Raw genomic sequence first — 25,819 nt, 5'->3', positions numbered from 1 at the left:
TAAAATATTTTGTAATAATTCTATAGTACCAGGAAAAATTGTATGACACTGACCTAGTAACCTTGCATGTAACATTATTTCACTTTGTTACATAATAATGGACACTAGAAATAGGACTCCTAATGAAAGAATTAAGGTTCGATTTTACTGTGACAGACCTCTGTTACTATACTGGCCCTTTCTAATTGTCATGTGTTCTCTAATTCTCTCTTAGAGCCTTAAAGTTGCAAGTGAGATATATGAAAATGAGATTTGAGAGGTGATGATCACTGTCTGAGAGAAGAACTGTAGTTAAGCTAACTTTCAAGAGAAAATGAAGAATGCTCTCAGATTTTCATATGCTGTAATCAGTGGTCTTATCCTCTCTTAAGGGAGGCAAGGACACTGTTCTTTTGTCTGTAATGTTACAAAGAGAATTTCAAGCTATAATCCCGTCATTGTTAGTAAGTGATTATACCAAACATTAGTAACTATAAACAATTTATATACATACCTTTGGCTGAAGATTTGGATGCAATAAGACATAGCCATTAGGATCAATTGCAAAATAGTAGCCATTGGGGCACAGCTGGAAAATAGTAAAATAGCTTAGAGATTCCTATGTCACAATTAGAAATCTCCACTAAACATGTTAATAGTTATTCAATACAAGTATAGGAGCACAGAAGAAACAAAATGGTGTCTTCATATTTTAAAAATAACCTTTTTACATTAACCTCTTGATAGATCAGGCACTTGTGCCTTGCTCTCAAGTGCTTTATGGAAAACTATACTGGTACATTGCTTTCAAATAGGAAGTGTAGTCAAAGGACAAATTGCCTCTTACTGTAAAACGTGGTGTCAGTCTCTTTATATCTTCCAGAGAAACATCAACGCCCATCACACCAAGAATCAACTGGTTCTAAAAGAAGAAAGTGAAGTTAGTGCATTTTATAGCGGACACTGTTTCTACACAAATATGTTTACCCTTTTATTATAATCATAAATGACTTCCACATTAGTGTTAGTGCAACACACACACACACACACACACACACACACACACACACACACACACGGTACTTTTGGTGTCAATTTACAAGGACTCTCATCTTTGTTTTCCACAACTTCACCATCCCAATTACTTAACTTAGATGAAATGTTAATGACTAAACCTAAACCATAAGAGGCATGAAAGTTGTATTAAAGAAAACAGTTGGGCCAAAAACTATGGTCTGTTGCTATGAACTAAAACTAGACTGAATAAAACCAGTATATGTAAAACAATCTGATGGGTAGGTCATGCTAAGAATTTAAAACATGAGCAGGAAGACCACAGGATTAATTACACTGTTACAAAATTGCAATATTTAGATCTATGTCAGTGGCTCTAAAAGCCAGAACCAATGCTTTGTAGAACTCCAATTGCTAAAATGAGGCACCTCACTAAAATTTATAAAAGTTAAATATCAATGCTTAGTGCAATAAACCTCACTGAATTACAAACCAGAAATTAATATTCCTTTAATTCATCAATATCACCTGCATAATAAGCCTTTAGTATTAAAAATAATTTTACAGACTTACATTCATTCTTAACTTTGTAATTGTATTTTAAAGTCAAAAGTATTCAATAAGTAAAAACATAAAATGTATAAACTACATTCAATAATCGGTTACAACTTTCAAGTACATAGCTCCTTCTTGTACTGATATTACCAGAGCTATAGAAATTGAATATTTTTATGAAACTAATTTTTCATTATATTGTAAAAAGCAGAAAGCAAGTAACTGATTAGATCATTAGGTTATTACAAAATAGCTCTTCTTTGGGAATTCAAAAGCAAGGATTCAATAAACATATATTTCTGCACCTGATTCAAAGAGAACCAGGCTTTGGCTTTTCTGTTTTCCTCCTGAATTCTTTGAATATCTCCAGAACATTTAAAAGTGGGCTCATGATAGTATTGTCCATTTATCATGTCATTACTTGTGTCTGACTTTCTGACTTTCTCATCACGTCACAGTTAGACGAAATGAAGCTGAATCCTGACTCTAGGGCCAGAAGGATTTGACCTTACTTCCCTTTTCCCTGGTGGTTATCATATGGCCAGCTGTTGCCAATGACCTCTAGCCTCACAAGACAATTACATCTTCTGTATCTCCTTATACAACTATCTTATCTACGTGCAGCTTCAACGTCATAGTTTATCACTTATTGTGACTAGTTTTATCAATTAACTTTTAACCTTTAAGTTTGTCTTATTTTCAGATTGTCCAGTGACATTGAAGACCGGCAGAGTTCCAGTAATGACAAGTCCCAGCTCCTAAAAATAGATGGAAAGAAAAGGCCAATGAAAGCAACATTTCAACTCTGTCCTACTGGATTAGCCTTTGCAATTGGAAACTTCACTTTGCAATTATATTGTAAAAAGTCACAAAAACTTAATAACCAATTTTGACTGTCTTTAAAGAGAACTTTTAAAAAAAATCAATGAAAATTTCTCAGAAGTAGTAAATATTTATTAAGTAGTTTTACAATATCTAATAACTATTGTGAACAAAATAAAACCAACTTACACAAATGTAACTGTAACATTCCAGTAACTCTTTTCACATCTACATTTCCTCCAAAATAGTTCATTTGCTATCAGGTGCCCCCAAAACAGGACTATCATGGAAACAGTACTTTAGATGTGTTGAAAGCCTTTTTTCTGTAGTTTCTTTCACAATTTTAAGCCTTAAATCAAAGGTGCCATGTTGTATCACAAATGTCTAGCTGTACAATGGTACATAGAAGAATATGTACATTGTAGAATATTCTAGTGAGAACTGTGGTGTTTAAATATTACTTTTAAGTAGTTCCGAAATGGATATTACTTAGGCAACTAGACTCCAAAGTGTATTTTTTGTTCCAGGTACTCTGCACACTTTCTGAGGAGTGGAATGAAAAATTAAGGGTCTTGCCTCCTGGAATGTGGCACTCATCATAAACAGAGCAACTCTTCCTATCTTCCTTTATATAGAAAGAGCCTAACTTCATCTTTCAAATAAAACAATCTCTCAAGGACATTGCCCTAGTCTTGTTCCTCTCCTATATCCAGGGTCTCTAAAGATGATTCAGTGATGGTATGATTATTTCTTCAATGAACCTAGTGCTCCTAATTTAGTAGTGCATGCTTTTGTGGTTTCACCCTCTGCATGAATTACAATAATATGACCTGTGCTTACACGCAGCTAAAATGTCTTCATTTTTGAACCACTCCCTGCTCTAACCACAAGTATACAACATCTTTCTTTTAAAATGCCACACCTCTTTGAATTCTTCATGTTACAGTAGTTATCAAGTTTGTTCTTGGAATACTGTATGTTAACATCCGATTTGACTGAAGAACACTCTGAAGACCCTACTTGTCATGATTCTAATGATGGGTCACTAACTTTCAAACCAGTATGCAGCATTCTCTCTGTGTCTCTGACCACCTAACAACACATCCCACTTTTGTTTGTTTTCTTTTTTTTAAACATCTTGTTTCAGCCTGTAAAGTAGAACATTTACAATCAGTATTTCCTCCAAATGTTGTTTGTGTTATCACAGAGAACCTCGCCAGCAAGGCACTCTGGTTACTGAACTTCTGGTCATAGGAAATTCAGCAGGGCCTAACTATCGACTCCCAGAATGTGCAATCCCGTGATGGATTTGAACATCTTGCTCATGGCTGAAGATGACCATGTGACCTTAAGTAAATAAGTAACGTCAAGAAGGAACACCCGGCAGTCATTTTCTGAGGCTTGAGGTAAGCAAGCTTCCCTTTATCTCTCTTCACATGCAAGACTGCTACTAACAGTCCCCACTTTTCCTCTAACTTCCTGTATGTGTTTATTTTGTAAGTACCAAGTGATAAGTCATTCTAACGGGTTGTATTTTGCCCTTTGGGTTCATCCTTGCACTCAGAGAAGTAGCAAAGGCATTTAACTGCACTCCAAGTAGGGAAAAGGGCATTATTGAATCAGCATTTACTTTCAGCTTTGCGTTTAGACTCTCTAGAATATCACTTTGGTAAATGACTAAAAGTCCTTAAATTCACATTTAGTATATGAAACAATCTTAGGTATTATAAGTTTTAATAACGTGTCATAAAGTAAAAATAAAGTAGAACAGGATTTCTCAGCTTATCTCATAGTCACAACTTTGGCTGGATAATTTTTGAGCTGTATGGGAAACAGGGCCAACTGATGTATTATAGGATATTTAACACCAACCAAGGGTACTTACTATCTGTTATATGCCACTGAGAGCTCTCTGCACCACTCTGTGCCAGAGAAAAATATCTTCATACATGTTCAAGTGAAACAGATAGGGAAAAGTAACTCCTAGTTGAAAATTAGTGCTTAAAACGTGATAGAATGCTGCATTATGGGGGACCTGATGCAGCCAATATGATTACCTCAATGTGATCTTGCCCAGAGAATGTCTAAATCTGAACTTAGAGCCAGACAGTCTATATGAAGATGTGATTATTTCCACGCTTATTCAAATACGTTGTCAGAGTCATGTGGCTTTAACTAAATGTCCATTTGAGTTTGTATAAGTCCAGATACAATCATGGAACATGTACGTATAGTTAACAATGGACATCCACTTTAAAAAAGATGTGCTTCAAAGTGTTTGTTCAAAATGTGGAGTACTTGGTCACTACTCACATGATGTTCAGCATTATTTTCCCACATTAAAATATCAAAAAGTTACTGAAATCCCCATATAGTCGCCATTCTACACTGGAAAAGCAGTATTTTCAATAGATCAAGAATAACCTATAACTTTACATGTACAACTTTATATTAATGCAATCCTAGGATTTTCTAAAAATTTCCCTAAGCTAAGAAGCTTGCAAAGTAATGAATCAGTGAAGAGGAAAAGGGAAATGTTGCCCAGTGAGAAGCAAAATCAGCTGGGTGCTCTTGTAAGACAGTTTTGGGTTTTGATCATAACCTCTTACCAGTGCATCCAAATACACATTTGTCCACTGGACTTGCTTCGCTTTGTCTCCTGCTAAAACCATTGGTCTTCCAAGAACATCTAGATATTCCTATTCATACCAAAGAAACGGTGTAAGTCATCAACAAAACAAACAAATTAGACATACTATGTTTAAAAATAACCTTCAAATGGAAAAGTTGAAAGTTGAAACTGAATATGGACCCAAATTATTAAGAATGTGTAAGTCCTACTTAGGGCACTCTCTATTTGTGATCTACCTTATTCCTTATATGATACATTTATATACATTGAATCAATAACATCTATTTATGGAATATATCTTCTCTAGCTTTTTCTTCTAGTGCCAATCAGAACATTATTCCTCAAAGTACAGCCAATGATAAGTGAAATATGTTCATTATGAATGGCTTCATGTTGATCTCTAAGGCTCCATGATTTATGTGTGAAATTGTACAAATTTGAAATGATAAAGCAACCACATACTTGCTTTCACATAACAGATTGTTTGGATGAAATTCAAAACTGCATTCAAACATATCAAAAAAATAACTAAAATATGTGCCAAGTCCAGACACATTCACTGCTGTTTCATTTCAACAATCAGTGTGTTCAGCATGTACACTAAATGCCAAACTCTATTTATGTTAAGTTTTAACAGCTATTTTGTGCATTATTGTTGGTGCTTCAAACTGAGCAACAATCTTTAAATTGTAATTTATGAACATTTCAAAATAAAAAATATTTAAATTAAAATCGCTGAATTCTACAAAATGTTATATAAATGGTATGCTCCTCAACTCCACAAATGAATGGTGTTAAAAGGTGTTATTTTAGCTTTATTTAAATAGATTTGCAGGAATATGTACAGAAAACTCAAGTCCTATATAGAGCTTATTATATCACTCACCCAGAGTAATTACTATTTAGTGTTCTATATGGCTGTGAAAGTCATGTGACTTAAAATTGAATAAAAATTTCATGAGATTATTAATAAATTTCTCACTATCCAGTTTCTATGACCTATTTAATGCCCAAGAATAACAAGCTCATATATATATATATATATATATATATATATGTTTACCCAAGTTTTAGATGTTTAAGGATATAAAACCAATAAATATCATATTAGACAGCATTGTATAAACATTCATTATGTAAATCTTTTTTTCTATTTTAAACTATTCTCTTTAGATTGAACTAATTAAACCAGGAAAATATCTTTAACTGTGAAAAATATTTAAGAGTTTTTAGATAACCATACCTGAGTATTGATCCTTATTGCGCCAATGGAGGGAATTTCATAATAATAACCTAAAAGTCATATACATATTATAAATTATAAATATTATACCTATAGGACAATAAAAATAGCTTTATATTTTTTATAGGAGGAAAGGTAATTTTTTCTAACTTGAGCAAGTAGATAAATAATATAAACATTTATTAAAATATAAATACAAATGTTAAAATCAGAAAAATATTGATTAGCGAGTATTGTCAATCACTTTGGAGAATTTATGATAAATTTTAATATATTTCTTAGGTAACATAAAATAACTTTTCCTCTACAAAGCAGTAAGGAAACTAGAACTATTAAACTCTTTTTCACTAGATAAACATTAAAAGTACAGATATATACAAATATTATATGCATATGTTTTGCTAAATGTAGTTTTGGGATGTATATAGGTTATCTTTTCTGCTATAACATTTTACTCTTCAAATGACTTTCTTTTTATTCTGAGTACAAAGAAAATAGCTCACTGTGAGAAATTTGAATATTGAGGAAAAGTATAAGATTGTTTTCAAAAACAGTAATCCAGTCATTTAGAAAAAAAATTAGAACAAATCAGCTCTATATCATTAAGCATCACTCATCTCTTCATCTGTCCCAGTATCAGGATCAGATGTTTGAGTGTGCACTAATCTCAGAGTTTGTTGTACGTGTTCTCTATAGGAAGAAGACTTAGAATCTACTTCTTATTCCATACCTTGTAAAGTCACTAGTTTAAGTGCAAGGAAAGACCTAACAATAATTATCAAAGTATTTTATCTTCTGATAAGACATGCTCAAGAGAACATATGTATTACCTTTGTTTTCACAAGCCATCCACTGAATAGGTCCTCTGTCATAATTATGCTGACCAACAGAAAATGTAAACACACGGACCTAAGGAAATCGAAAAATTGGTCAAGGTAAATTCAACTGAATAGCAAAACAAAATTGCTGAAGCAGAAACAAATAAAAGCACATTCAGGCAGCAAAATTAATAAAGCAACTCAAATACTGAGGCACTAGAGGGAAACAATACAGCCTACCACGAACAGACCTGAACCACAGTGGGACAAGAAACATCGTGTCCCGCATCAAGTCTGCAAGCTGGGTACCTGGACAGTGACTGTGGTCTCCTTTGTCGAAAGTGCTTCCTGCAGGAGCCTGGTTAGACATCTCACCTACCTGTGCAGTCACAGTAAAGACATGTCTCTATTGCTTAGGCGATTGGTGATGCAAATGGATTCAAAAGCCCCCATAGTTACTGGAGGCAAGTATATTAGTGCTGGTTTTTCTACTTTCAAACTGGGCAGTATTTAAGATTGTGGTTTAATATCACTTAAAGTGGTTGACTGTGCTAAATACTTAAGCTGCTAGTTGTTTCTTTTGTTATTGTTTGTTTTGTCATTAATTCACATGAAGCAGCCATTGTGCCCAGGGGCAGGGTACTCATGAGCACATGGATATGGAGACCAGAGGTTGGCATCAAGTTCTTTTTCAGTTGCCCACCTTAGTTTTGGGCGTGGGGTGGTCTCTTCCTGAACCTGAGCCTCACTATTGGCTAGACTGGCTGTCCATCATTACCCTGAGAACTCACTCATTTCTGCCTCTCCAGAGCTGGGATTACATGTTCCTGCCTTGCTCCAGGTTTTAAGTGGGTACTAGGGATCCAAGTTCAGATCCCCTTGCTTGAGCTTGAATCTCTACAAAACCCAAGTCTTCTCCTCAGCTCTGACAGTTTCCTTTGTTCTGTTTGGCACATGAATCTTGAGCACAAATCTCAATAAAACAAAAACAAGAGACCACAAGAACAAAAAAATCTTTTTTTAACTTTTTCTTTTTTTCTTTCTTTCTTACTTCCTTTGGGTTTAGGTCATAAACACTATAACAGTCTATGCTGTCAGCTGCATGTTTGGGACAGTGCTTGTTCACTTGCAAGGGTTTATCTGACCCACAATTTTGAGTCACCCAGGTTTGCCTTAGCTAGTAACGTAAGACACCATTTGATGGGCACATCTGTTTGCTGTGTTCATATGGAGACAGGATCAAGCTATGTTCTTTGTTTCTGCCTTATATTTCAAATCTTTTACATTGATACCCAGCTTGCATCTGAATTACAAATTATAAGGGTAGTGACAAGACTGAGGAGAGGTTTGGGCCCTCTTGCTCTTACCTGATCTACCATCTAGGGTGTTATCATGCGCACTCGAGGGTGCGCGTGAGCACACACACACAGTGCTTCACTATCTGCACCTTTTCAATTGGGTCATTTAGGAGGCTGTTCTTATATTACAAAATGTTACTGCTCACAGAGTTGAGTTCCTAACAGAAATATTTTTATAAGGCTGACCACCCTGAGTAATAATGCAGTTTAACTGGTGTGCCCTAAGGAATCTGCTCTCAGGCATGTCGTTCATAGTGTGAGAAGGCATGCCTCACAGATTTAATTACAGCACAGCTGTATCTAGTTCTTCCTGTGACCACAACACAATTATGGTAAAATACTTTCCAGAAGATACTGCACAGTGCAAAGGAATAAGGAATTAGGCCGAGTGAATTATATTTCTAATAACATGGAGACTATACTTAGACCCACACTGTGTGATTATTTTGACTGATGTTATCCTTCAAGCAGTGCAAATAAACATTTAACTTAAAAAAGGAAAACAGCAGAATGACTTAGTGCCTTATTTGTTTGACCAGAGTGAGTTCACCCGACTTCCACGGATGTGTATGTGGGGCTTGTAACTCAGGATGAAAGAGTGGGGTATGTTCTGTCACAGCTCACCTTTCTTAAGTGTTCTAAGATTCTCTTTGCCTCGCCTTTCTTTGTTTTCTCCCTTGCATGCTGACTTAAGTCTAAGTTGCATTAACAGGTTAGGCATTTGCATACGATAAATGTTAAGTTTCTGCAGTATTTTTGCCTTGCTGCAGACATGCATGACAGTGCTATTTTTCCAGTAGTTACTAAAATGCTGTGAATCACAAATTCAACTTTGAATAATTTACGAGAATATGTAATTCTGAATCATAGTCACGGTGTTTATAAAACCTATTATACCCAAGATGCTTATTTTGCATTTAATTTTATGGAGATAGCACACAATATATGTTTACTAACTGTATATCAAGAGCCACATTATAATGTTTGAAATTGAATACTTAATCGAGTAAAAGTTTCTACTCAAAACTTAGCATCTTACACATTACAATGAAAAATGGATATAAAAGTAATTGCATTGCACAGTGAAACTATTCTCCACTAAGATACTGTTCAAATCAAATATTATTGCTGTGTTTGTTTTTTGTTTTAATTTTTTTAACCTAATCAAGCATGGAGAATTCTGAGTTTATGAATGTCAGTATCCTCACGTGGTAGCGCATAAATAAGAGTAACTAATGGTGAGTTCTGTGCATTGGCTCCTGCTGGGGCTTTCAGGGCACCCTCTACCCTTTCCACACTGTATTGCTGCCACCCAGTGGAGCTGTCTGTGAACTAACTCTGTAATGTGGAGTCACCCTTCCAAACTCAGATTACATTTTTTAACCTTCTTTTCCTCCTTCCAAACTATCTCATATTCCTATCTCTGCTGCCCTTTAAATTCATGACTTCTTTTATTCATTAATTGCTACTGCATCCGCGTGTGTGTGTGTGTGTGTGTGTGTGCGTGTGTATCTTAAGAAATGTATATCTTATACATAACCTGCTTAACTAGTATATGGTTACTTGTTTGAATGTTTCCAGTGCTACCCACATCTTTAAACTTAAGATTCTTGAAAAGTGAAGTGATCACCCGAAAGATGGACATTGTAAATTTTATAGCAAATTATCTTCACAAAGTCCTGTATATATCACAGTTATTATTACTGTGTATTGCATGAAATTATCTAAAAACCAATACAGATAAATAGGACAACTCAAAATTCTGAGTATAGACTTGGAGGAGCTAAAAACCTTCAGCTAAACATTCAGGCAAATTCATCACATTACCATTACACAATGTCTATATTGTATCATCTAGGCTTTTGTTGGGGGTATTTGTTTACTCATGCCAGGGAGAGTACTTATAATCATGAGGTCAATTCATGTAATTATCAGAGGCACAGCAGAAATTTTCAAAGTGAAATGTACATAGAAAATCAACTAAATGTTCCTCAATGGATGATGTTACTAAAATCTTCTTCATCGGGCCACTTTTAAAACATATACAAACATAAAGGGCTTCACAAAAATTAGAGCCCGAAAATGATGTGAGAAAATAGCATAGAATAAATTGAGTTTAAGTTCCAAGTCTGTACAACTTAACATCTCTCATAGCTTTTTTCGTATTTGTGAAGACTGCTTAAATTAGGGAAAGAATGAAGGGTCGAGTAGGGCTCTCTCCTCTCCAGAGGGACTAGAGACCATCTTTTACTGTCACATTTCATATATGTCAGTTTAATATAATGTGGGAAGAACAGAGCTAAAGAACACTGGTATTCAATGTGCACTTTGTATTTTGGACCATTTTTATCATGGCAAATTCATATCAGTTTTATTTTTCACTGCACAGAAATATTCTCTCTACTTTAATAAAAATGTCAAGCAAGCATAAGAATATTTAATTAGTTGTATCATTCTTACTCTAACATGGGTGATAAGCAAAGTAGTATCAATGTGGGGAGCTGATTTAATGAAATTAAAAAACTTCAAACTGTGCTTTATTATTTGTAAATTTGTGTGTTTTACCTTCAGTTATTTAGAGATCTATTTCTTTGGGCAGGTAGGATGGTTTAGCGGGTGAAGATGTGTGCATTCTGCAGCAACCACCCTGAGGAATGGAACCCTGGAAATCATGGGAAGGTAGAACAAAGCAGATTCTGCAAACTTGTCCTTTGCCCTCCATACATAATGCTATACTCGATGACTCACAGGTCCACCCATCATACATGCATATATACAATCAAAAGTACATACAATTTACAATTTGATTTTTCTTGGAACAGATTCTTATAATTCCAATAACTCAGTTAATTACAAACCTAAGCTACTTGATTGAACAAAGCACCAAATTTCACTGTTTAAATATAATGGTAACCCCAATGGTGCAATGAGTGCCTGGCATGTGTGAGACATTCTTGAGTACTGTGAAAAATAGACAAATGTATAATAAAGTACTGACTTATAACTTTATCATACAGTTCTTGCTTCTGCTAAACCATTTTGTAAAATTTTCTGACTTGTTTGTTGAAATCTAAAATATTTTTCTTCAATTAAGAGTTTCCCAAACAGACATGGTTAGCTTTTTTTTTTTTTTTTTCCCAGCAGAACCCAGTTACTGGAAACTGTCACCTCAACAATTATCAGTTACCCAGAGTTCAAGTTTAATTTACAATAGGCAAGTCTCCAAAGAATAAAAGAGATGAGTCTATGAAAAGGGAAGCCAGTAAAACTAAGATAAAAACTTCAGCTATTGAAACATATGAGAAAAATTATATCCAAGATAGATTTTATTAATCCATTCTGGGAATTCAAACTTTTGGGATTAAGCCTATCAAAATACTACACTGGACTGAAAACCTTTAGGAAAATATGCTATAGTGATTTCCACAATTCACAAACATGTTTAAGCACAGAGCATTTGAACAGTCCTTGTTTCTAGTTCTATATCATTAGGCAATAAATAAAGTCCAAATTCATATTCAAAATTTATTTCTTAAAACACAGGGATCAGAAAGGTATGTGCAGCCTGCACAGCTTTGGTGATGCATCTTGACTACAGCCTGGCTACAGAGTCAAGGAGAATCCTAGAAGATGATATCAGGTTGTCTGAGTAGGAGGGAAGGCTCCAATGTGGACGAGTGGTTAGCTTCAGGGCTGGCCAGAGAAAAGGTGCTGATAGATTCTGTATGAGGCTGTCAAACTTAGACTAGCAATGATTTAAATTACTGAATCTACCACATATCTGAATTTCAACAAATGTTTTGCTGTCTCCTATTTTGGCTTTCCTGTTTTAACAATGTGGCAATGGATATGTTGGTGATGACACTTTCATCATGTGAGTATTCCAATGGTAAATAAAGTCTTCATGACATATAGAGTTCATAAGCTGTGAATGTCTCAGCTGTAGTAATAAAGAAGGTGTTGACTACACTATTATCTTAGAATGCTGCAGTCTAACTTTCATAATTCATTTTCCATAGCAAGTTATAAGCCTTTCTTGCATCAAGAACTTAAAGTAGCTAAACACAGTAGCAAACTCCAATGCTAAGTAAGGAGCCAATGCCACTTACATGACCTATGTCTACATAAGTTAAACCCATTTTGGTTCTAAAGGTCTGACAGAAGAAGCATTTAATCAATGTTGTTTGAATCTGCTCAAGTAAATAACATAAAGCAAGTGGTAAACCAGAAAAACAGCATATAGGATTCACGCCCACCATCTTAAACAAACAGGTTAAGATTTCTCTAATGTATGCTGCAAATGCATGCACAGCATAGCTCCTATGTTAGGGTTATACTGGAGCCTTGTTGGCCAGTGTGATGACTCACACTCATGCTATTGGATTAGAAGGAAGACTTCCCAATCCCCCACTTTGGTTGTTTTTCCAATAATTGCAGCTCCGTAGTTACTGGCAGCAAGCACCTCCTCCTACTGCCAACAAATGTAGTTTTTAACTAAATCTCTATCATTCTATTCATCTCTATGACTTGGAATCAGAGGCTGGAGTGAAAACCTGTTATCTCACAGAGGTTGAGGAGTCTCAGAAAGAAAGCATCTGACAAACTAAAAATGACTATCACCCTCAAAGTCCCTCCCTATGACTTCCTATGCATCTCACTATCCATCTTCCAGACTCATTCCGACTCTCTATGACTACTTTCTGTCAACCTAAGGTTGATTCTATTTAGTGAATGAAAATGCAGACTCAGGGTTCACAGTGTGATTGAATACCCTGCAACACCCTTTGTCAATACACATATACTGTGCTTTACAATGTAGGACCAAACTACAGCAATAATCGATTTCCAACAATCTGTTATCCTGTGAAGACTATCGCCATCTGACTTCAGAATGTAAGAGTGACTCAGATCATCTTGACACTGTATATAACTAATTCTTCCTGGATAGTAAAAAGTGCTTTATGAGCATTGATGATGAGATTTTTAAAGGAACCTTGTATATTGGACAGATGAGAGTAAAAAACAATATCAGGACCAATCATATGACCTTCCCTACCTTCAAAGGAAGACACATTAATGAGTATAACAGGATTTTTACTAAAAATGCCAATGAAAAAAATGGAATATTATTTGAACAGTAACCACTTATTAATTATAAGTCTGCTGAATGTTTTCTGATATATGTGATGTTACTATATTTTAGAAGTATATTCAGTATATATAATCATACTCATAAAAACTGAGAAGCTACTATAAGTCAGCACTATGTAATTAGCTATAAATTTCTTAATAGGCTTAGTAAGATAATTTGATATTTTATATCACCCTATTTCACAAAGCTTCTAGAAGAAAATAAAGGCTCCAGGTAACATATGAGGATATAAGTTTTCAACTGGTTCAGGTGAAAGGACCACTTGAGAGAGGCTTGGCAGAGATACTTCTGAGGAAGTATTTATGAAGCAGAGTTTTACTCAAAACAGAGGGCAGCCATGGAAACAGTAACAAAAACCATAGGCCCTTCTAGCAATGTCTGAACAATGGAAGATTCCAGGTTGACAGGATATAATTATACCTAAAACAAAGTTGAAGTGAACTTTATGTATCTAAAGTTTATATGTTATAATATATACTTGGTACTTAAGGCAATGATTTTATTTGGCATGAGATTTACTTATATATTAAATTAAAATCTAAAGTGCATGAAGGTGATATTCCTCAAATCTAAACAAAATGTACCTGGTAAGTATTTTATTACTGTAGAAAATAGCTGTCAATGAAAAATAAATGAGAAACAAATGATTTCAGAGACAAAAATACACACTCATACCCAAACACACACTTTGCACAAAACATTCCATTTAAAGTGATAATTTCTGCATAGGACAGTCCAGTACCTCATTGTCTCAACTGTATCCTGACTCTACCATAAACCATGTTGAGATTTATAAACAAAGGTATGTGGTTCTTATTCCAATGCTTAACTCTTAGGACGAGTTGAAAGTGCAAAATTATCCAAAATAAAGGATTTTTGAAATGATGTAATTGGTAAGTGACATTCAATATTTTATAAGCTAAACAGCCTTAATTACTTCTGTCAGAACATTCCTTAAAAAGGCTATAATTTCACCTGATGGAAAAGGATGGTGCAAAAAAGTAGAAAATGCCATGAATTATTTCCTGTGAATTCTTTTCCTAGTGTCAGTTAAAAAAATAACTATAAAACCCAAATATACATTCAGATACTTGTGACTTGCTTTGGACTTATACAGACAGAAGAGAATGCCTTTCTACTTAGATGCAAAGACAATATAAGAAAGATACTTAAAAGTAAATTATTAAAAACAAATTACAACAATGAATATTGTCAACTTTTACATTAGCTGAGTATCCCTTAGTTTAAAAGTGATTTCCCAATTCTGTTTTAATTTTTTAGATAATTTGAAATGTTCACTATATTAATTTTGAATGTCTTTTTTAAAAAAAATTAAGTAAACCACAAGAGAATTATTTTCTACCTGGAGAGGTAGTCTTAGTGTGCATTGCCAATCAAACAATTATTGCTATCTTAGAGAAAAGCAAATATGTTTGATTTTCTTGTCCTGGGAATTATCTCTCAGCTGTGTGTCTGGCTTTACTCTCCTTCACTCACTAGGTTGCTCTCGTTGGTAGAGCTCATTTTAGTTTTGGCACCATTTTTAAGGAGGTCTCATACACATGGGTGAGCCCAAAGGAATGTCACTGCTACAGGTAAAGATTAGAGAGTGAATGCATTTTAATTTGGAACAGCTGCTCCGGGAGATTAACATGGATTTGGTTTTAAATCTCTGCCTATCTGTAATCAAGTAGATTGATTCCCAAGAGTATGACATTCCATAAAAAGAACCCAAACATTTTGTTCTAATTCTCACAGCCTTGGCTTCATTAAACTGTGCCGTGTATGCACAGACTCATTCATCAGATGTCCAGACATCCCATCACACCTACCAGGGCTGTTGTGAATGACTTTTGTGTCATCTAGATGGAAAGTGAATGAAAATGAAGCATTCATTGATCATGTTAATACCACAAGAGGATGGGAGGAAAAAGTACAAGTACAGGTATGTTTTTTAAAAGATCACAAATTTTTAAGACATTATAATATTTACATATTTAATTTTTTTGCATTATTGTGGTAAAAAAAACCACACTGTTTGAGGTATACCCTCAATTAGCTTTTAAGAAGATGTACTTTCAGCTCTTGTTTGAGTGGCCATGTTGGTGAGACTTTAGAAGTGTAGCTTTTGCCATTACTAAGACACACCTATCTCCAGAAATCTCCCTCAACTTTTTGCTCTTAAAACCTTTATATCCTCTCTTTCACAATATTGCCTCAGGAAACAGAAGGGGAAAAGAGTAATTATATTATGCTCTTTAAAAATAAAATAAATAATAAAACTGTATCTAACTCAAAAGCAAAGTATTTTCTTTGTTTTTACAGTTATAATGCTGCAATGCAGCAACGTGTTTCGCAAAACTTTAGTGTTCACAGACTTAAAATGAGATAATTATCCATTCCTCTCTCTCCCTTCCCTGGCAACTTCATGGACTGTGAACTTGCTACAGATTCCTTATGTATGTGTAAACATATATTACTCACTTATTTGCATGTGCGTATGTGAATAGTCTATTTCACTAAGCATGATATCAAGGTTTGACAATAGTACAGAATTCCCTTTGGTTGAGGCTAACTAGAATTTCCTAGCATGTATGTGGCATGGTTTATTAGTCTATTTGCCAGAAGGTAGCTTGACTTGTCCCTATAGCCTATGTTTTGAGTAAAACTGCAATCAACAAAGAAATGGCTTCTTTAAATGTATTTTTTGTGAATGTCATATTACATCATTCATCACCCTCCTCCCTCCTATTCTTATTGTGTTATTCCCATTTCTTCTAAAATTCATTGGTTTTTATACTTTAATTATAATTTACACACACACACACACACACAAAGTGAGAGACATATATCTATGTTTATAAATAGAACCAGATGAAATAATTTAATCTTGCTCATATATGTTTAGGGTTGTCCTCTTGGGATTGGTTAACCTCTCTGGGGTTCATACCTAGAGTGGACTGATTCTCCCTCTACAAGCAACCGATTGTCTGTAGTTTTCCTCTCTAGCATATGCAAAATATTGACCTAAATGACTCAAATAGCTATAAAACAGTCTAATTGGAGCTACTGCTGAGCCAAATCTTCTCAAACAGTAAAATTGTCTATCAAAAAGAGAACAAAAAACAGCTGTAGTCACAGCTATCTGGAGGTTGATGAAGGATATAGTCTTCATTAGGATAAGTGTATAATTTTCTTAAGCATAAGAAAGTCATTGTATCTCCCCCCCCCAAATGACTTTTAAGATGTTCCTTTACCATTTTAGAAAAATAGATTGGGAATTAGTGTCTTTTATAAATGTGGGGTGTCAGTAAGAAAATACATGTAAATATTTGGTAAGATGCCTTGATGGGGCAGTTACAATCTTAATAGGTTTTAGTAATATAATAACACTCTAAAGCATGAACCTGTAACCATACTACAACCCTGCCTCACTACCACAGATCAAGAAATGAACATACTCTAATTGTAAAATACTCCTACTGTCCATGGTGTTTGGGATAGCATTCTTTAAATTATTGTACCAATCAAGTAATTCATCGTAAGATTTCCATTGAGTTCATTTTCAAGCAGGCTGTATCTGTTTACTCTTGTGAATGGTTTATGCATCTATATAAAACATCACTGTAGAAATTTCTTGGTATATTTAGAATATTGAGCCTTTTTATCAATTTCAATGATTAGAAGGCATAATCCAAGAAAGGTTGAAACTGTTTTGTTTTCCCATACTCTTCCCATTTCTCTCTTCTGTTGATTTAAGAATCCAATGGAACCCATAAATCTACAATATCTGACTAATGTATTTGTAGCTTGGTGCTCTCGGTTTCCTGAAGAAAAAAAAAAGTTTTGTTTTACCATTAACATATTAATTTTATAACTGCAATTAACATTTTGGAGAAAAAAAATTCCCTCACCATGATTACAGACTACTTTTATAAAAATCGTCTACATGTTAAAATTAAAATACTATAAAACAACACTCACTTTTTTGTCTTTGTTGTATTTGGCAAATATCTCCTGGGCTCTCTCTTCTCCTCCATCTGTGAATAACATGATGATCTTGTTGCAATTCGCTCTGGAAACATTATACTGTTCAAAATAGACATGCCAATTATCCATAATGAAAATTAGGAGAAGAAAACCAATATGAAAAAAGCAAGCTCATATGACACCCTACAAACAAAATGTCTTCTCAGTAGTATGTTCTAATATCAGGTTTGTGGATTAGGCCAGCCTTAGCTCTTGATACATAGATAGCCAAATACCTTTCAAACCTGCCATCAAATGCCACTGTAATGGACACTTTCCTGGACCATTGTGTTTTAAACTGTAATAGAGTCCAGATTATATTTTCTTCATAATAATTTAATTTGTATACAATCAGCATTTTGTTGGTTTGGTGTTAATGTTCCTTTTTTTCTTTTTTAAGATTTACTTATTTGTTTGTGTATTTATTATTCAGTACTCTGTATGTATGCATACATGCCAGAAGAGGGCACCAGATCTTATTATGGATGGCTGTGAGTCACGGCATGGTTGCTGGGAATTGAACTCAGGACTTCTGGGAGAGCATTCAATACTATTAACCTCTGAGCCATCTCTCCAGCCCAATGTTAGTTTTTCTTAAAGCAACACAAGCCCCACAAAAGTAAGATAATGTGGTATTTAGACAGCACCAAGTACATAATTCCCCAGTGACTGAGCAGTAGTTGGGTTTTGTATGAGCAAATGTTTCTTTTACATACCTAATTATATAGCAGAAGCAAACAAATAACATTCACTTGAAATAATTCACACTTTTCACATTAACCTTTCAATCCTTTTCCAGATACTCCTCTTCTTCGCTCCATGGTCACCCCATTACTTTTGCCTTATATTTTGGGATGGCAGACTCATGCAGAGTTTCTCACACAGTGCTCCTCAGGCTCCATAAGTGCCTGCAACCTACTCCCTGAACATCTTTTCTCCTCTTTGTCCTCTCCTGACCTGCCACACAGATTCTAATCCTGCAAGATTCAATTCTGGCTATAAATCCTCTTAACCTTTAAGGTCTTTCAAAGAACTGAGCATAAAATAATGAATTAGCATTAGAGGGCCATTAAGATGAACACTTTAATTTATCAAGTTGGACTTGTTGAAGGCATCAGGTTACAATCTTAGCTTTTCTACTATTATGGAATGTGTTTGCTTAAATGATGAGAAAAATGGATTGCACTAACTTCTGAATGCTCAGCTTCTTTGAAAATGTCAACTTTGTAGCGTACTGCTATCTAAAAGTAAAATGGGAGCCTACTGCTTCATCTGAAGGATTTATAATGGGAGACTACCACATAATTTAAATTTTTCTAAAGACCTCATAAAGCAGAATAATAAGTTAATTTTTGTCATAGAGTTCATTTAAATTAGTCTTCAAACTACTATCCTTTCACTATGAAATCATTATAAAGTTACTGAGAAAATATACACTATGTTCTTCTATCAATGTCATCAATGTCACTGTGCAATTTAGTGCAATTCCAGTAGGCATTCTTCCAAAGTCCTTGAGAACCTCCTGTAATTGAGATCATCAGTCTTGGCCTTTAAATGAGCAATTATATTTTTTAAATTATCAATGATACCTTGGTAGTGCTATAGCCTACAGAAGGCCCACACTCTCATTTTGGAAGGATGATAAAGTCCATCTTTTGGTCCAGAAATTAAAGAAGACCTTCCCCACATTGGTGACAAGATACTACTTCATATTATCTCAGCACATTGACAAGCCCATAAGGACACTGACAGTAAAAGTTTCTAACGAATCAATGGAAACCCAAGTATTGACTAACACATCTGTTACCTTCAACCATGGCTCTAATCTCTGAACATACCCTGTCTGCAAATTTCAATGGTGATCAGTGACTTTTACCAGAATGTCTAAAAACAAAATAAAATGGCTTCTCACTGACACTTACATTAAGCAGCTGCTCAAACGCAAAGCTAAAGCCCTTCTTATAATCTGTTATCCCTTTGGCTGTGATGTTATTTACAGCATCTTTCAACACCTTCTTGTTTCTCACATTCGCCTGGACCAGGTGCTGAAAACAGCTTACGTCCTGAGCATTGCTGTTAAACTGCAAAGAGTAAACAGAGAGTGTATAAATGGACATGGAAGCCAACTGCACAATTTCATCAAATCTCATTTGCAGGCATCTCAAGCTCATTGTACTGTGTTCCTTTGAAAAGAAAAGAAAAAAGTCCAAGTAACAAATTGTGCTAAGGACCGAGTGGCAGTTTACACTTACTATAACCTTGAGTACTTGCCTTCCTAAACCCTGTTTTTAAATTAGGGATTTGATTTTGGTGGGGAACCTTTCAATTTTCATATATTAAGATCCCAGAAGTGGCCTGCCTGCTTGGGACACAGATGGAAAGGAGAAATTTTTAACTGTTACTCACCAGAAAGGAGTCCTTAGAATAAGGATATAAGGATGATACGGCAGATGCTATTCTGTAATTAAGTAGTATTTCTTTGGGAACTAAACACAGGGAGACTTCTAAGAAAACCGAAAGCAATGGAAGCCTTTTAGGAACATAACTCCTCAGGGAGCACACAGCAAGAATGCTGGAGAATCACCGAGGCAATATGCTGTACAAACAGACCATTATAAGTAGGGATGGGTGATAAACGGACAAGCACCAAGTCCAGTGACGCTCGCCTAGAACAAAGTATCAACATTATCAACAGGGAAGTTCTCTAACTCCAGGGAAAGTGTTCACACACTGCACTTGGTGTTTCTAGACGATGAGAACACAGAAGGCCTCAGAACAACGGATTCTGAAATGAAAAGAACTGTCCCATTGTTCACTAAATCTGTAATTTGAGGAGGATTCCTTGACACTGAGGTCCAGGGATGTGTAAAATGAAAATAATGAATGGTCTTGAGAGAAGAAAGGGGGCAGATAGACAAATTGCTGAAGGATAATTGTAAATCAGAAACATAATTCAATAATTCGAATGCTTACATTATAAATGATTACATATCATATAAATAGAGCATGATGTTCTTCTGCTAGACATAATTATAAGATGCAGTGCAATATTCATCTGTCAAATAAACATTTAGTAGCAACCAGGAATCACAACACATAACCATGCATTCAGACATAAAGCAAATTTCACACATACAAACACACACGTACACCACATATTTGTAAACAAATACTTATGGAGTATTTACCACTAACTAAAATAATAATCACTTTCTCATTGCAAATTTCCTACAACACAGGCATTCACATTGTCATAATGTGATTGCCAAGGACACTCACACACAGAGGCTAACTAACTCCTCCCTAAAATGTACAGAGTGAGAGCCCTAGGAACACTCAGCCATAACTGGGATGTCTCCATCATCCCTTTCTTCAGGCCTCAGGCAACACTGCAGAAGTGGAGGCAGAAAGAGTGTAAGATCCAGAGGGGATGGAGAGCACCAAGAGAACATGGCCCTCTAAACACAGCACCATCATCACACATACAAATTCACAGAGACTGCAGCCATATGCATACGCCTGCATGTGTCTGCACAAGGTGGAGTCATAGAGCTGAAGTGAGAAGTACTTGCAAATAAAAAAAATTAAGGTTTCTCCAAGGGACTCTCACTAGAGAAACAAACTAAGGTTACCCCTAGCCACATACCTTAAAAAATATGTCCAACATACAATGAACTGATGGGCATCTTTGGAAGTTCTTTGTCTCTTAATATTGTACCAGTGAGTTTATTATTTATTTACTACTATTTTATTTTACCTTACAGGTCCTTTGAGTATACATTATAGCTTTTGAGTATGGATAGGATTCCCATGTGTTCTGTATCTATATTTTTTGTGTGTGCTTTTTCTTTGACCCTCTTTCTTCTGTTCCTTTTGTCCTCTTTCGATTCGTTTGTTTTTATCCTAAGTATTTTTTCCATATTATTATTCAGTAGGTGCTAGTTCGTTTTCTAATGAGAAACAGAAAGAGTGTAGAACTTGATGAGACGAGATATGGGGAGGAATTAGGAGTTGGGGGGATTTTTAGTCAGAATATATTGTGTGAAAAAAAATCTATTTCTAAAATAATCTGTCCCTAGACACGTGACTAGCAAACGGTGAGAGTTGGACTCAAGCTAACTGTGCCTTTGGTCACCCTACACTACCTTTCAGTATACCATTATAAACTGTGTTTAGCTCTATGAAGCACTGTCTATGATGATCTAGAACACCACACTTGGAGGAGAGTTTCCATTTTGGAAAGAGAACAGTGGGAGAAATTCTCTTGAAAAACAAAATTTCTGAGGGGGCACATATTTCAGAGAAGTGTGAAAGAATGTGGAAAAGAACATTCCAGGAGAGCAGTAGATATGTGGAGGTCTCATTGATTTAGTGTGTGGAGAGATGTTCAAGGGTTTGAAGAAGCATTTACCATTGTTATTCAGGACCAATGACACTAGGTCAGAGGAGGCACCTGGGGTCAGATCACATAGCATCTCAGAGAGATAAAGAGGAAGTGTGAATTCCCTATGTCAAATGTTATGTGGCTGCAAGGTTTTATGTCAAATGTAGAATGAGTTTTGGAATATTTAAGAGGTCAGGCTGGTCGCTTCTTAACAGAACTCAAACGTGAACACCCATAGGCTACTGAAGTCACCTAGTTGACAGTCCTTACACTATTCGGGGGAACAGTTAGAAAAGCCAGGGCTGGGGCTCTGTTTTGGAGAAAGATCATGATGGATTTAGCATGAGAAGTCCAGATATGCATCTACAGTGGCCGCCAGGTTTCTGACATGGGCCTTTGAACAGTCTGCAGGACTCTTCTGGAGAACAAGCCAGGAACTGGGAAGAAAAACAGGGTCACCTTAAGGTGAGATTGCACCAGTGTGAGACACAGCAGTAGAGGTGCCAGGAACGGATAACATCTAAAGCTGGAGGCATGAAAGTGGTCCTGGCTAAAGATTAAAAGGGGGGAAAGGCTTTGCCACAGAAATTTGGCCTACAGCCCTGTGAATAACAGTGAAATAGAACAGGAATTCCAAAAATCCTAAGATTGAGTTTCCATAGAAACAGAGGGGGGTGGGGTATGTCCTAAGAAGAAAAAAAATGGCAGAAAATAAAAGGCAGACAAAAGACAAAAAATGGAGGAACATGGGAAGCATGGTCCACACAGAATACTGAGGAAAGTGAGTCGGAGAAGCCCTTCTTTCTCTTCCAGCAAACTGAATGGTGCAGGCATAGGAACAGGCTGCAGCCGCTCAGGTCTGCAGAGGTAACTGTTCCTACCTAGAAGCCTAAGATCGCTTTAAGGCTTGGGGAAGAGAGACTTAACAAGAAGGCAATTGCCCCATGAAGATAAATAATCCAAGAGGGTTCTCCTTTGTATTTTCAACAGAAGTTTCAGGCATGTCAGATGGATGAAAATAAACTTCCAATATATTTGTTTACTATATTCCATAATCTCAAATATTGAAGGCCGTGCCTATAATATAGAACCAACCCCACAACATTAAGAATGGAGATTCCTTTGTGATATGACATTGTCTTAGGCTAGGATTTCCATTACAAGAAGTCTTGTACTAGTGACCGAGACAAAAATAGTTACTACATCAATAGTAAATATCCAAGTTTTAAAAATTAGAAATAATTGCAGGAATTATTATGTAGACAATGAGTACTGGATAATACATTGCCCAGAGACCTCCTTTGGCCTTGACCAACTTCTGAGGCAAAAAAGTGAAGGATCTCATTAAGTAATACAAATCAAGTAAATCTAAATTCAATTCATTAAGTGAAAATTCAGTGGTATATACAGAAACTTACAGTTCCACTCATAATAAAAACTATTGCAGATAAAATAATTACTTACAATATGTAATTCCCTACATATGGCTAATATTATTCTCCTGGGAAAGCAATGACAAGTTTTAAGGTGTCTAAATTAGATAGGAATATATTTCAGACATCTTAGGCTTACCTGCTTTTACTATATGTATATAGAAATGTATGTATGTATGTATATATTCATATTTTTAAAAAGCCTTGAACAGCAGCCACTTGTAAGACATAGCAGGTATTAATTGAAAGTTGAATATTAAAACTTTAGAGCAAAGCTATGAAAAAATAGCGTTATATAATTTGGAACTGTACATGGCTTCTGAGAAGATACATTTAAGCCCCCTGATTTTATCTATTAAGGGCATATCTGAACACTGTGAAATCAGAAATCCAAAGATTTCTCTCTGTATCAGAGAGTTAAACCCTGTAGGTCTTGGGCGATAAGCAGTAGAAGCCTGGGCAGCCTGCTGAGCCAGGAAGCATGCCTGTGAACCTGAGCATGAGCAATAGAGAGCGCATCACTGTTCCGTCTTTTTTCCTTCTTTAGATCCGGTCCCTCTGCTACAGCTTTCCCCAGTGTGTGCCAGCCCTCAGTCCCCAGTACTTCCTCCTTGTCGCTCTTTCCTCATGGTAATGTCTTGTTACAAGACCCCTCTCCCCTACACTGAGATTTTTTTTCCTCACAATTCTTTAGAGACGCTTCCACATGGTTAGAGAAAATTTGCTTTTCCCACCTCTGGCTCTTTAGTTCTTGGCATTGAACGCTCACTGAATGGGCCCGTCAGTCTGCTTCATGCTTTGCATATGGGGCCTAAGGAAATTAGAAGTTGGTGTGGAATATTCACCGGTAATTGAAACCAAGACTTAAAAGGAGGTGAATGGCCTGCTGGTTCTTAAGTCTTTTCCTGCATTTCTACACTGGTAAATGCAAAACTACTCTTCAAATAGTTACTGCTAAAACACTTGAGGAGAATTCCTACCAGTCTGGCACAATTTAGATGCTAAGTAACCAGTAATAACAACATTTAAAATTTATTGGAAAAAAAATACTGTGGCCATTAGGGACAATTCAGGTAGAAACAGTGTCAGCGTTCATGAGATTTAGGCAACGTTGGTTCATGAATGAGAAGACAAGAGAGTCGCAAGTGTGGAGACAGTCCGATACAGTTTTAGAGAAGAGCACACAATCTGTTCATGTAAGTACTTTAAAACCAAATCCTTTCTGAGAGAATGTCATGCCCCAGTACACACAATCAGTGTTTCAGATCTATTAAGGCAGGCTTGCTTTTGTTTTGTTTTCTCAGAGGCAGTAGCTGCTTTTGTTCTGGCATCCTTGGCTATCTCATAGTTGGGTCACGATAAAATGCTGCCAGGGCAGGACACAGCAAGCGAGAAGAGCCTCATGTCAGAGCGGCACCCGAAGCTTCCAGAAAGTTCCCTTTGATCTAAGTACAGCAGCAGCGGTAAAATCATTTCACTGAGCACACGTCTCCCTCGGGGAGGATGACGGGCACAGGAACAATTAAGAAAAAGACATCTGAAAGATGCTGTCTTCCTCTTGGAACCTTCAGTTCTGACCACTTCCTTTCATAGAAGATACTCCACAGACTCAAAATGGAGCGCACTTTAGCCATTCAACACTTGTAACAGGCAAAAACAGGATATAGTTCAAAACTCCTTGGATTTGAATTCAATAGTTAAATTATAGCTTATAATATGTATTTTGTCGGGAATTCTAGCTGACTAACTAAAAAGCAGGCCACTTTGGAAATATAGATAATGTTTTGAAATAAAATGAATTTATTCATGTAAGATAACTAAAATAAATAATAGGCAATGGATTTATAGCAGTTTATTAGTTTAAACTCAGGACCTAAATAACCATCTACATAAAATTTTGTATAATCAGAAATTATATAAAAGTGTTGCTATTCAAATAATAGCCACCAGATGGCACTGCAGGAAAAATAAAAGTAAAGGGCACAGATCCTAGTTTCAAAAATCTTGCTAATGTACTGATTGCTGCAGAAAACAACTTTGAATTGCACTTTAATTGTCATATTATTTCATAAGAAATTTTAAATTAAAACTGATGTTAAACAAAATTCTTGAATGTTGAAGAGAGAGCTGGTAAGGTCTCAGTGTAGGCAGTTACATTGGCCCATCAATTCAGGCTGGGTAGATATTGGTTAGCCACATAGTTAAGATTGTGAACTACCTAACGGCACTTCCAATAACACTTGCAGGATTATACTGAAAACAGATAAATTATGGGGATTCCTGGAACATATTTCGAGGAATGGAGATGTAGAATGGATTTTCATTAACATGAAAAGTGAACTCAGGCAAAGGAAAATGTGCCATCTTGTCTAACTAATCTGGCAAAAGTCTGACTGCCAG

General features: G+C 35.7%; 1 protein-coding gene across 7 annotated transcripts in view; it reads right to left on the bottom strand.

Annotated features, from left to right (window-relative positions):
- Cacna2d1 (calcium voltage-gated channel auxiliary subunit alpha2delta 1) overlaps window positions 1-25,819 on the bottom strand; it is a 413,204-nt gene that overhangs the window by 50,717 nt on the left and 336,668 nt on the right. For all 7 annotated transcript variants that reach the window (XM_051174924.1, XM_051174923.1, XM_051174922.1 and 4 more), the window contains exons 11-18: window positions 19,525-19,683; window positions 17,558-17,662; window positions 7,076-7,154; window positions 6,246-6,295; window positions 4,980-5,069; window positions 2,229-2,306; window positions 827-901; window positions 494-568 (exon numbers count right to left, since the gene is read on the bottom strand). In XM_051174924.1, coding sequence (XP_051030881.1) covers window positions 494-568; window positions 827-901; window positions 2,229-2,306; window positions 4,980-5,069; window positions 6,246-6,295; window positions 7,076-7,154; window positions 17,558-17,662; window positions 19,525-19,683 — 711 coding nt within the window. The remainder of the gene's footprint in view (window positions 1-493; window positions 569-826; window positions 902-2,228; window positions 2,307-4,979; window positions 5,070-6,245; window positions 6,296-7,075; window positions 7,155-17,557; window positions 17,663-19,524; window positions 19,684-25,819) is intronic.

The sequence above is a fragment of the Phodopus roborovskii genome, unplaced genomic scaffold (assembly GCF_943737965.1).
Source record: "Phodopus roborovskii unplaced genomic scaffold, PHOROB, whole genome shotgun sequence".
NCBI classification, from domain to species: Eukaryota; Metazoa; Chordata; class Mammalia; order Rodentia; family Cricetidae; genus Phodopus; species Phodopus roborovskii.
Note: the sequence above shows the minus strand (reverse complement) of the source record. Positions and strands in the feature narration are given on the sequence as shown.